At 38.9% G+C, this 13,746-nt stretch overlaps 1 protein-coding gene across 2 annotated transcripts in view; it reads right to left on the reverse strand.

The window, feature by feature from the left end:
* The window catches only part of sh2d5 (SH2 domain containing 5), a 64,230-nt gene that overhangs the window by 17,307 nt on the left and 33,177 nt on the right, over positions 1-13,746 (reverse strand). For both annotated transcript variants that reach the window (XM_059951761.1, XM_059951762.1), the window contains exons 5-6: positions 4,018-4,290; positions 3,378-3,461 (exon numbers count right to left, since the gene is read on the reverse strand). In XM_059951761.1, coding sequence (XP_059807744.1) covers positions 3,378-3,461; positions 4,018-4,290 — 357 coding nt within the window. The remainder of the gene's footprint in view (positions 1-3,377; positions 3,462-4,017; positions 4,291-13,746) is intronic.

The following is a 13,746-nucleotide window of genomic DNA, read 5'->3' on the forward strand; positions in this document are numbered from 1 at the left end:
TTGCTTGTACATAGTAACTGAGACACAACATAAAGAGTTTTACTCCCTCATGTTGTGAGATGGAGATAAGAAATAAAAACTCTAATTCTAATTCCAAACACTACCCATGGAGGTAGCACAGCTTTCCCCCTCCTCACTTTTGTTTTCTGGTCTCAGCAGCGGGGGATTTCTGGTTAGAGCGACAGTCATGTAATTTGGAAAATGTTACGTAATGGCATTGTTATGTTATCAGCCAAGTACATTGAAAAATTCTCACACATAGAAAATCAGGAAATGAACAGCGTTAATCCTTAACAAACACCTTATTCAGAGGGCAATAAATTTGCTCGTTTGTAGCAGCTGAAATATCATAAATTTAAAAAATTACAACATAGGTCATAGGACAAGAACAGGTCCTTTGACCCATTGGTCCCGAACCAATTAAATTAATAATCAAATGACTAACTAATCTCCTCTGCCCACACAATGTCCATATCCTTCCTTTTTCCTCAGATTCCTGTGCCTATCTAAACATTTCTTAAAAGTTTCTAATGCTTCCACCTCAAAAACCACCCTGGGCTCTGCATTCTAGGCACTCACCACTCTCAATGTAAAAAAACTTGCCCCTCACATCTCCTTTGAAATTACCCCCTCTCACCTTAAATGCATGTCCTCTGCTATTAGACATTTCAACCCTGGAAAAAGACACTGTCTGTCTGCTGTATCTATGCTTTGCATAACCTTATAAACCTCCATCAGATCTTCCCTCAGCTTTCGCCACTCCAGAGAAAGCAATCCAAGTTTGTCCAGCCTCTCCTTAAATCACATGCCCTCTAATCTAGGCAACATCCTGGTAAACTTCTGCATCGTCTCCAAAGCTTTGACATCCTGCCCATAATGGTATGACTAGAACTGTATGAAATACTCCAGATGTAGCCTAACCAGAGTTTTATAAAGCTGCAACATTAATTCCTGACTTCTGAACTCAATTTCTCAACTAATAAAGGCGAGTATGCATTATGCCTTCTTAAACACTCTGTTATGATACGTAAAACTAGTTTATGTATGCTAATAATGGAAACCAGGCTGAGCATACGAAGTTCAGACAGGAAGGGAAAAGGAAATAGAGGCAAAGAGAGCACAAGAAAAGACTGAACAGTAAAATAAAAGACTTAAGCAAACATGAAAGATAATCCAGAAATATTCAAGAAAATTAATAAACGGGGAAGGATTGTTTTTATTTATTTTATTTAGATATACAGCATGGTGACAGGCTCTTCCAGCCCAATGAGCCCATGCTCCTCAAATACACCCATGTGACCTTCTAACCCATATAGCTTTGGAATGTGGGAGGTAACCAGAGCACCCGAAGGAAACCCAGGTAGTCACAGGAGAATGTACAAATTCCTTACAGACTGTGGTGAAATTGAACCTGATTTGCTTGTGCTGTAATAGCATAATGCCGGCTATGCTACTGCTCCACCTCCTTGTTAGGCAACAGGTAAAATTGATCTAAGGCTAGAGAAGAAACCTAGGCATAGAGGCAGAAGTACAAAGTAAGTACTCTACATTAATCTTTATCAAGGAAGAAGATGCTGCTGGATTTTCAGCAAAGAAAAATGTTTCTGAGGTTCTGGGTAGGCTGAAAATTAGTAAAGAGTAGTTATTAGAAAAGTCAAATTGGCCCAGATAGAATGCATCCTTCCAGAAGAGGGGATTAAATTTGTGAGGTCCTGCCCTAAATTTTCCACACATCTTTAAATTCACCAAGTGGTACTTTAAAACTGGAGAACTGCAAATATTATACCCTTGTTCAAAATGAGAGCTAGGGATAAAATCAGTAACTGTAGAACATTTGTGGAGACGATGAAAGCTCAAGAAACAACAATCAGGGATAGAAATGTGGTTACTTAGTCATATAGGGATTGTGTAGAGAAACCCAGCATGAACTTGTTAATACTGAATCATGCTTGACTAATTTGATAGGAGTGTTTGTTGGAAGAACAAAGAATCAAGAGAGAAATGAAGTTATTGTGATAAATATACATTTAAAAAATATTGAGACATAATGCGGAACAGGCCCTATGAGTCATGCTGTTCACCAACCTGATTTAACCTTAGCTTATCTTACAATGACCAATTAACTTACTAACCGATATGACTTTGGATTGTGGGAGGAAACTGGAGCACCTGGAGGAAATCTATGTTGTCTTGGGGAGAACATACAAACTTCTTAGAGGCAGCAGCAGGAATTGAACCTGGGTCACTGGTACTGTAAAACATTGTGCTAGCCACTACACTACCGTCCCGCCCTTTGTGCAAATGGTATCTGTTAAAATGGTACATTATAGGCTTAGATTAAAATTGAAGCCCATGAAATGAAAGTCATCTGCATATGTAATAATGATTTTAAATACCCCTACCATATCTCTTTAATCTTCCTCTGTTCATATAATTTATATGGATAGGCTGGAGATACTGATATATTCAAAAGCGGTACTACGCATCAGAAATTCAGTTTTAAAAACAACTTGCTGCACACAAACCATCAAGTGTCCAATGACAGTTTAAACACATCCATTTAATTGTGTATGACTTTATTGTTTTCTAAATGTTGTGATTCTTAGATATTTTCACTCAAGTGGCCCTGGATTGAAAAAAAAAACTCATGTGAGCCCTCATTTTCTTTCTTTAATTCCAAATCACTTTTTGAAATGCTTCTTCAAAAGCCTATGGGGAAAGGAAGAAGAAAATAGATGAAAGGAAGAGGGACCTAAATTCAGAAAAGAACTTGCTTGCTACTAAGATTGTTAATTATTCTCCAGGTAGTTATAAAAGAAAATTAAAGTAGCTGAAATAAATCTGAAAACAACATAGTTTATCTCATCAGAATACCCCTCTGCAGCTAAGATATGAGGGGAATCAAGAAAACCTTTATTTTAGTAGTCATTCACAGCTCATGATCATAAAGAACAGTATGTTTTACACTTGCATAATTAGGACACATTGGAGACTTATCTTTCAACAAGTTACTTTAAATGGATTTGCTCTATCGTCTGTAGATATCCCCTCTTCCAGATCATTTGGTGAGCTGAAGAGAGGAAATCATGATTGACCCATGTGGCTACCAAGCCAATTTATTAAACAATCTCTTTAATTAGCATTTTCATTTTCTGATCCACTCTATTTGCACAATATTCACAACATTCTAAACCTGTTAATTTCTAATTGTATAAATTAATAAGAGGGTGTTCATTAAGACAATTGTATGAATGTGTATCCCTACTCAGTGAAGCAACAGTAATTTCAAATGCAAAAGCAATGTAAACTCTGATATTAAGGTTGAATCGATGATGCAGATCGAGGTGGAAGAATTTGTAATTTTTTACAATACGTACCTTAGGTCCACTTGAAGGATCATATGCATTTGGACTACTTGTAGGATATCCACATTCTTCACTTTTAAAGGTTTCCTCTGAATCCTGCAAGTGACAAAGTTTTATTTTCAAATGATTTGGAGAAAAGTTAAGTCTGTGAAAGCCAGGAGACTGAGTGACTAGCATGCTGTTGTTTCTAGAAATACACTCCTTCATAGCAATTATCTTTGAGTACCCCTTTACAAGATTTACTCATTTTTTGTACTTTGGGTGTTTGATGTTTTTCTTTGAATGGGTTGCATGGTTTTCTTTATTTTATGACTGTCTGTGGAAAGACAAATCTCAGGGTTGCATACTGCATACATGATTTGATAATAAATGTATTTTGTATGTTTGAAGAATGGTATTTTCAATATTGGAAACTAGAAATGTCTATCCCTGCCTGCATGCAATTTGCCACTCTAAATAGATTTTATATTCTCTAGTAACAGATTTACTGAACAAAATGATTCAGAACAAATTCCAATACGGCAAAATGAGGTAATAATGTTTACTTAATTCACTGTTACTTTAATTAGAGTTATAAATTTAACAATCTAAGTTTGTGCAATCTGGCACTTTGTGAAAATAATCATGGTTTACTCATCTATATGCACCATACCTGTTCGCTTTGCTTTACAACTTCTTTTGATCTGATTTCCTCTTCTTGCGGAATTCTCCTAAAGGTCACCAAGGCACTGACATTCAGGGAAACCTCCAAATCCCCATAACGCTCTTTCACATGTTTTGTGGAAAGTACTGGGGAGCTTGGTTCCAAGACAGTTTCTTGATTAGTGCAATTAATGACAGGTGCACTGCACTCTTGCTCTTTTTCATATTTCATGCAGTAAGCAACCTGGAACATCCGGCACAGCTGCAAATTGAGAATTATTGCCTGTAGAAGAGAAAACAGTGTAAGATAGGGAGATGTAAACTAAAATTACCAATGCAATGAACTGGTGAGTCCAATTAACTTACATAAACTGTATGGTGTGCAAAAAATTGCTTCAGTTTTGGGCCTTTCACTGAAAAATTTGGCAATGCTAAGCTCCTGGGTTAATGGAAGGCTAACATTTGGAAACTTAATTGAGGTTTGAGTAGGGAAAGCAGTTAATGCACTGAATATCAAGCGAGATAGGGCAAAGGGAGTAGGAAATATTCCAGATGAGTTCTTAGTTGGATATCTTCAAGCATCAGTTCAATATCTTTGAAATGCTGTTCAAGCTCATTTTGTGGAATGACTGGAACAGCTGAGCCAGTGTTCAGTTCCATTTATATTAATTTTCTGTTCACTACTGGTGTAAGCCATATTGCTTGTCTATCATTAGTTTTCATATTGTAAATCTTAAGACTACCCAATACTATGTCACTCTCATCATTATCAGATTTTTCACTAACAGCCTGCAGATTAGTGCTCTTTTGGAAACTGCAACTTGACTTTTTAATCTTTATCTCTCCCTTGTGCAGTCCATTTATTTTTGTCTGCCCAACATGCTCTTTTGCATTTTCTGCAAGTTTCACTTTTAAACCTACATTGGTCTGGTGGATATGAGCTCCTACCACAATGGTTAACACAATTTGTTCGGCTAGGCAAGTTTCTGTCTAGATGCTGCAATTTTGTACTTTCAGTCCTGACTGCAACTCATTTGCGCCTCTGTCTGCTGTTTCCATTGATATAGCTATTTCAACTGCTCTTTTAAATATAAGTTATACTTCAGTTAGAGCCATTTTGAATGCATTTTGTAAGATTCCACTAATTAAAAAAATATCTCAATACATTATTAAGCAAATCACTGAACTGATAATGCTTGGACAATTTCTTCAATTCAGCCACAAAAATTGAAATAGACCTCCCTTCTTTTTAATTCAACATATGAAACCTAAAATGTTCTGCAATCAACAATGGTTTCAGTTCTAAATGTTCCTGTATTACATTCATGAAATCAGCAAAGCTCATTTTGGCTGGTTTGGTTAGAGCTGTTAAACTTCTAAGCAAACTGTGTTCTTCTTCACTTATTACACTCAGTAACACTGGCACTCACCTTTCATTGGTTATTTCATTTACTTCAAAGTATTGCTGAATTCAATCAGTATACATCTTCCAGTTATCTATTGTGCAATCAAACTGATCTATCTTTCCAATGTAGCCCACCAAATCTGCTTTTAGTTTATTATTATTATCACTTGGCATCCACTGTTTATGAACCCATGAACTTTGTCCATTTTCTGACTTTTATTTAGCTCAAATGTCTCTCTTCCCTTAGAAGAAACAAATGTGTTTTTTTTTAAACTTCAAAGTCTCCCTCACCTTTCAATGAAAAAAACATGCTGTGCTTCAACAGGTAGATAGTTGGCTTGGGTTTATTTTAAAGCTTCTTTGTTGTCAGTGTTATGTTTTGTAACTCCATAAATTCATTAAAAAATCAACACAGGACCCCAAGAAAATGTGTCTATTTAGTACTTTTAGTGAAGTGTCGCATATGACAAGGCTATGTAATGACTTATATATTTGTTACATATAACCCATAATAAATTATGTAAACAAAGAATGCTTAAACAATGTATTTACAATATTACTCAAATATTACTGAAATATTGAATATACTACAGACCCCAGTTATGCCTGCCTTTTCGTTAGCTATATGGAATAGTCCATGTTCAAAGCCTTCACTTGTAGTGCTTTCCAACATTTTCTGTGCTACATTGACAATTGCTTTGATGCTGCTTTATGCATCCATGCTGAACTCATCAATTTCTTCAGCTTTTGACTTGCAACTTCCATTCTGCTGTTAAATTTACTTGCTCCCTTACTCTCCCCTTTCTCAATCTCTCTGTATCCATCTTCAGAAACAGACTGTCCACTGATATATGTTGTAAGCCTACCAACTCTCACAGCCATCTTGACCATACTTTTTCCCACCCTGTCACTTGTAAAAAAAAATGCCATTCCCTTTTCTCGGTTCCTCCATCTCAGCAGCATCAGTTCTAGGATGAGCTTTTCCCTTCCAGAACATCAAAGATGTCCTTCTTCAAAAACAGAGTTTCCTTTCCTCTAACATTGATGCTGCCCTCAGCTGCATGTCCTCCATTTCCCAGACATCCATGCTCACCCCATCTTCCAGCTACCTTGACAGAGATAGCATTTCTCCTGTCCTTACCTACCACTCCATGAGTGTGTGTGTGTGTGTGTGTGTGTTTATTCCTTTCCATGCCTTGTGATGCACTGAATGGCATAATGCCATTTCCTTATTATTTGTCTGTTCTTTACGAGGCCACGTTGCTAGCTCGACCCAGCATGAATGGAAAGTGTGCAAGGAGCTGGTTGGATTTGAACTGGGATCATTCGCCTTGAAGTCAGGTGCTGATGCCAGTACATCACCGGTCAGTTTACTAATATTTCAGCTTAATTCCAGATTAAACATTCACAGCTGCCATTGTGGGTCTTGAACTCAGGTTTCTGACATACTATATCAGTTATTCAGCCACCAAGCTACTAAAGCATTATATACATAACCACTATCCATAATAACACAATTACATAGACCAGCTCTTTCTCATGACCTGTGTCTGTTGGAAGGGCTGGAGGAACAGCAAGGAGGGAGGCAATGTTCAAAGGCCTTTTGTGAACGTGCAGCTAATTGCAGCTGCTCACCATGCTGAGGACACTACTCCACAACATCAATGCTAATGTGAATAGCGTCCTATTTCGACATCCAGAGATCTCCGGTCAACATCACAACTTGGACCAGTAACAGAAGTGTTAAGTTTGTGCCACTCAAATGCCAGGAAATTATCATCTTTAATAATAAGTCTAAGTATTTCTCCTTGACCTTCAACGTCAATTCTGCCCTGATTCTCAACCAGGATTCTCAATCAGGATTCTCAACCCTGTTTCTCAATCAGGATTCTCAACCCTGATTCTCAACTAGACGAGGGCTGACATACAGGAACCAGCTAGCCAGCTAAATAGTATATCTAGGGGAATTCCACATAATCACAGGATAACTTGAAAATGCTACACAAAATCAGAGGTCTGAAATGTTGAAACAGCTGCCCAACCTACCTCATAACCTCATTCGCAATCATAGCACTGGTAATATTAACAAGGCTCAAAGCTTTTGTATGATATAATAAAACAGCTAAATGTCCCTGTATTTATGCACAGCCCTAGACTGGCTAAGATCCTGAAAGACTGTATGGATTCCAGGGTCAGTACTAATTTATATTCAAGTTGGAATCCATTTTAGTAAATCCTTAAAATAAATTCATTAATTTTGGTTAAAAACTAGAAAATTGAAATACAACAATATTGGAAACCTGAAATATATACAGAGAAATTTTGAACACTTAGCAAGTTATGCTACATCTGTGGAGAAATATCCAGAGCTAACTTTGCAGCTTAGAGAACTTTCATTAGAGCAGATCTTTTTCAAGCTGATTGGCAGATTGATAAGAGAATATAAAGATACCATTTATTGCACTATCTTGTAAGATCTGGTTTCCAAATGTCTGTCAGGAAAGGGAGTCTGTACTGCTTACTGGTCTGGCAGTTCCTCATAACACATGGAAAATATTTGGGAATGGGTAATAAATATCCCTGTCATAAAGTCAGATAAAGAAAAAATGACATGCTTTTTTGTAAGAAGTTCACATCTGTCTAGCCTCAGGTCATTCCAATATTTTGATATCCTGTCTGATATTTTGAAATTTAATCACCGTTGTAATGTAGGAAATACGGTAGTCTATTAGGTTCCAGTTTACTCTCTCAGCCAGCAATGTGAAAATGGCCAGGAAATTTTGTTTTATATTGTTGATGAGAGAATAAATAATGCCCAGAATGCAAATAATAAATATGGTGCAGTTCCTTACATTTTATTGTGTCTGGAAGTTCTTAGCACCGCTGCTTCCTAAAGCAAATGATAGAGGTAGACCTATCAAACCTGCTTTATAGAAGGCAGCCAACTCATTGATCAGCAACTTTGAATAGTGTTTCCAAAATCATGCCATTATGGCACACTGTATTTTTAAAGATACTCTGACATTCACCTACTTTAAATATGGGAACTTTAGCATCCAAGCAAAACAGTCCGAATACAATGACTAATTCAAAACGTAATACCTCCAACTGTGCTGTACACCTTCAGAAACATGTTAAAGTGTCAGGCTGTGTTTTGTGTCACAATCTCTGCTGTGACTTGAAACAACAACTTCTCTGCTCAAAACTGAGAGTATTAACAGAATCAGGTTTTACATCACCAGCATATGTCATGAAATTTGTTGTTTTTATGTACAATGCAATACATAACTGTGAATTACGATGTATTTATTAGTTAAATTAAATAAGTAGTGCAAAATAGTAATGAGGTAGTATTCATGGGTTCAATGTCTATTCAGAAAGTGGGTGACAGAGGGGAAGAAGCTGTTCCTGAATCACTGAATGTGTATCTTCTGGCTCCTGTACCTCCTTCCTGATGGTAGCAATATGAAGAGGGCACGTCCTAGGCGATGGGGGTTCTTAATGATAGATGCCACCTTTTCGAAGCACTGCTGGTTGATGTCCTGGATGCTATGGAGGCTATGAAGATGGCTGAGTTCAATTAAACTACAGCTAATACTAAAAGTATGCATCTGTAATTTTCTACCAGATTTGAGTGAATGGTAACCCATCCAAAAGCAACAAATTTCTCTTTAGCTATGCAACAAAAATTATAGATCTAATGTATTTCAACATCCTGGGACCAAAAGTTTTCTGAAGGATCTGGTGAAAGCTTCTTGGCAATGAAACTGATCTGCCCCACCAAAATTATGTCACAATAATTTATTGTAATTGTAATGCTAACTGTGATTTACAATGATCCCTGGATACCAGTAGCACTAAATAGATTCTGCATTTGGTTGTACATACCAGCAGAGGGCCCAAATACATAAATAGTTTTCTTAAAGTTAATCTCCATGGATCTTAAAGGTGTGAGGAATGTATTATGCCTCATGCAGGAGCCAGCTGTCTTACAGCACAAGTGTACCAAACTGAAAAGAATACTGCAACTTGGGTGATAATGGCTACAAAGCTTTTGGCAGAGGCCTTGTTGTGCAGTTTGAGAACAACAGAGACATACTGTATCTGCAAGACATCTTCAGCTGCTCCTAAAACTTGTCAAAAGGACAGTGTGCACAATTAGGCATGAAAAACCACAGTGCAATGTCACAAATAATTGTATTCCGCACAAATCATTAGCATCAGTAAATGCAGTTCCACACAGCACCTCCTCTCAAACGCCGCATTAATTTCAGACACTGCTTACTTCATTATGCACCTCCACTCCTCAAATTTCAAAGTAAATTTATTGTCAAAGTACGTACAAGTCACCATATAGAACCGTGAGGGTCATTTTCTTATGGGCAATTACATCAAATACAAGAAACATAATAGAATCAATGAAATACAGCACCCAACAGGACAAATGGCCAAAGTGCAAATACAAAAAAAAATAAAAAGAAATAATAACAACAATAATGAAGGTAGTTAACACAACAAAAATCAAAAATACATAATAAAAGACCAAGAAACTCAAGACCATAAATGCAGAAAATGCCAACAGAAACCAGAAACAATCCAACACAATACAGAATTCTGCAGCAGTTTAAATCAATCAGATTACTGACAGCGGTCTACATTCCTCCCCCCAGGCAGACGTGGAGTGTGCTGTGAATACACTGTATGCCAACATCAGTGAACTTGAGACCAGGTATCCGGAGGCTTTTCTCATTACAGCCGGGGAGTTTAACCAGGCCAACCTCAGAAAAGCGCTGCCAAAGTTATACCAACATGCCTCCTGCTCCACTAGAGGCCCGAATATATTTGACCACTGCTACACAGCAGTCAAGGATGCCTACCATTCCGTCCAACGACCACACTTCAGAAAATTGGACCATCAGGCCGTACTCCTCCTCCCGGCTTACTTTATCTGGAAATGCACAGAGGACTGTGTGTCTCACAAGACGATCCGGGTATTCCCTAACCAGAAGCCTTGGATGAATTATGAGGTCCAGTCCCTTTTGAAGGCTAGAGCTCCGGCTTTTAGGTCCAGAGATACCAGTTGCTACATGGAATCCAGGCGTGAACTCCGGAAAGCCATTAAGGGCGCCAAGAGGTAATGTCGAGCCAAGTTGGAATCCCAGGCTAACCAGAGGGATGCCAGTAGACTATTGCAAGATCTAAATGAGATCACTGGGCTGGGAATATCAATAACTGTAGCGCTTCTCTTCCTGACGAACTTAACATATTCTACGCAAGATTAGAACAGAAGTGGAGCATCCCACCCCCTCTGGATGAACCGGACCTGGTGGCATCAAGATTCATCATCACCGAGGAAGAAGTCAGAAGAGCCTTCCTGAAGATAAATCCAAGTAAGGCGACGGGCCCAGATGGCATCCGGGGATGGGTTCTCTGGGTCTGGTTCTCCGGGCCTGTGCAAGTGAGCTAGCTGGAGTATTTGCTGACATCTTTAACTGCTCCCTGCTTCAGTCTAAGATTCCCTTGTGTTTTAAGAAGGCAACGATAATCCCGGTGCCAAAGAAAAGCAAGGTGGCATGCCTGAGTGACTACCGACCTGTGGCTCTAAATCAATTGCTATGAAGTGCTTTGAGCGATTGGTATGGCAAACATCAACCATAACCTACTGGTCAACCTCAACACTTAGCAATTCGCCTACCAGAGCAACAGGTCAACGGCAGATGCTATCTCTCTGGCACTACATTCCTCCTTAGAACACTTGGAGAATAAAGACACATATGTAAGGCTCCTTTTCATTGATTACAGCTCTGCCTTTAATACCATCATTCCAAATAAACTGATTCCTAAGCTCCGGAACCTGGGTCTTAGCACTCAGATCTGCAGCTGGATCTTCAACTTCCTCACAGACAGGACCCAGGCTGTAAAGACAGGGGACAAACTCTCCTCTACAATCACTCTGAGCACTGGTGCCCCACAAGGCTGTGTACTCAGCCCCTTGCTGTACTCACTGTACACCCATGATTGGGTAGCCAAGTTTCCACTGAACTCAATATATAAGTTTGCTGATGACACCACAATTGTAGGCCATATCTTGGGTAATGATATGTCTGAGTACAGAGAGGAAATTGAGAACCTGGTGGCATGGTGTGAAGACAATATCCTATCCCTCAATGTCAGCAAGACAAAGGAATTGGTTGTTGACTTCAGAAGGAGTAGCGGACTGCATGACCCCATCTACATCAGTGGTGCGCAGGTGGAACAGGTCAAAAGCTTTAAGTTCCTCAGGGTGAATATCACAAATGACCTGACTTGGTCTAACCAAGCAGAGTCCACTGCCAAGAAGGCCCACCAGCGCCTTTACTTCCTGAGAAAGCTGAAGAAATTTGGCCTGTGCCCTAAAACCCTCACTATTTTTATAGGTGCACCATAGAAAGCATTCTTCTAGGGTGCATCACCACCTGGTATGGAAGTTGTCCTGTCCAAGACCGGAAGAAGCTGCAGAAGATTGTGAACATAGCCCAGCACATCACACAAACCAATCTTCCATCCTTGGACTCACTTTACACTACACGCTGTCAGAGCAGTGCTGCCAGGATAATCAAGGACACAACCCACCCAGCCAACACACTTTTTGTCCCTCTTCCCTCCGGGAGAAGGTTCAGGAGCATGAAGATTCGTACGGCCAGATTTGGAAACAGCTTCTTTCCAACTGTGATAAGACTGCTGAACAGATCCTGACCTGGATCTGGGCCGTACCTTCCAAATATCCGGACCTGACTTGCACTACCTTACTATCCCTTTTCTATTTTCTAATTATGATTTATAATTTAAATTTTTATTATATTTAATTCGATTTGTACTTCAGGGAGCGCAAAGCGCAGAATCAGATATCGCTGTGATGATTGTATGCTCTAGTATCAATTGTTTGGTGACAATAAAGTAAAGTACAGTTCTTACATATAGTGCCTATTTAAAGTATTCACCCCCTTGGAAGTTTTCATGTTATTGTTTTACAATATTGAATCCCAGTGGATTTAATTTGGCTTTTTTGACACTGATCAAGAGAAAAAGACTCTTTTGGGTCAAAGTGAAAGTAGATCTCTACAAAATGATCTAAATTAATTACAAATATAAAGCACAAAATTACTGATCTCTTAAGTATTTACCCTCTTCAAGTCAATATTTAGTAGATGCACCTTTGGCAGCAATTACAGCCTCAAGTCTGTGTGGATAGGTCTCTATCAGCTTTGCACATCTGTTCACTGCAATTTTTCCCCATTCTTCTTTAAAAAACTGCTCAAGCTCTGTCAGATTGCATGGGGATCATGACTGACTGGCCCTTTCAAGGCCAGCCACAAATTCTCAATTGGATTGAGGTCTGGACACTGACATGGCCACTCCAGGACATTAACTTTACTGGTTTTAAGCTTTTCTTGTGTAGCTTTGCTTTTATGCTCAGTCATTGTCTTGCTGGAAAACAAACTTATCCCAAGTCACAGTTCTCTTGCAGACTGCATCAGGATTTCCCTGTATTTTGCTGCATTCACTTTACCCTCTACCTTCAGAAGCCTTCCAGTGAAGCATCCTCACAGCATGATGTAGCCAACGTCATGCTTAATGGTAGAGATGATGTGTTCTTGATGATATGCATGTTTTTGGCTTATGCCAAACACAGTGTTTAGTCTGATGGCCAGAAAGATCAATTTTGGTTTCATCAGACCATAGAAGCTTCTTCCAGCTGACTTCTGATTTTCCCGCATGCCTTTGGACAAACTCTAGCCAAGATTTCATGTGAGATTTTTTCAACAATGGTTTTCTCTTTGCCACTCTCCCATAAAGCTAAGGCTGGTGAAGCATTCGGGAAACAGTTGTTGTATGCACAGTTTCTCATCTCAGCCACTGAAGCTTGTAACTCCTCCAGAGTTGTTATCGGTCTCTTGGTGGCCTCCCTCATTCTTGCTCAGTCACCGAGTTTTTGAGTACAGCCTGCTCTAGGCAGATTTGTAGCTGTGCCATATTCTTTCCATTTCTTGATGATTGACTTAACCGGACTGCAAGGAATATTCATTGACTTGGAAACTTTCTTGTATCCATCTCTGGACCTGTGCTTTTCAATAACCTTTTTGTGGAATTGATTGAAGTGCTCTTTTGGCTTTATGGTGTAGTTTTTGCCAGGATATTGACTCATCAGCAGTTGGACCTTTCAGATACAGATGCACTCTTACTACAATCAATTGAAACACTTTGACTGCACACAGTATTCTCCATTTAACAAATTATGTGACTTCTAAATCTAATTGGCTGTACTGTACTAGTAATGATTTGGTGTGTCATATT

This window comes from Hypanus sabinus, chromosome 27 (assembly GCF_030144855.1).
Source record: "Hypanus sabinus isolate sHypSab1 chromosome 27, sHypSab1.hap1, whole genome shotgun sequence".
NCBI lineage: Eukaryota > Metazoa > Chordata > Chondrichthyes > Myliobatiformes > Dasyatidae > Hypanus > Hypanus sabinus.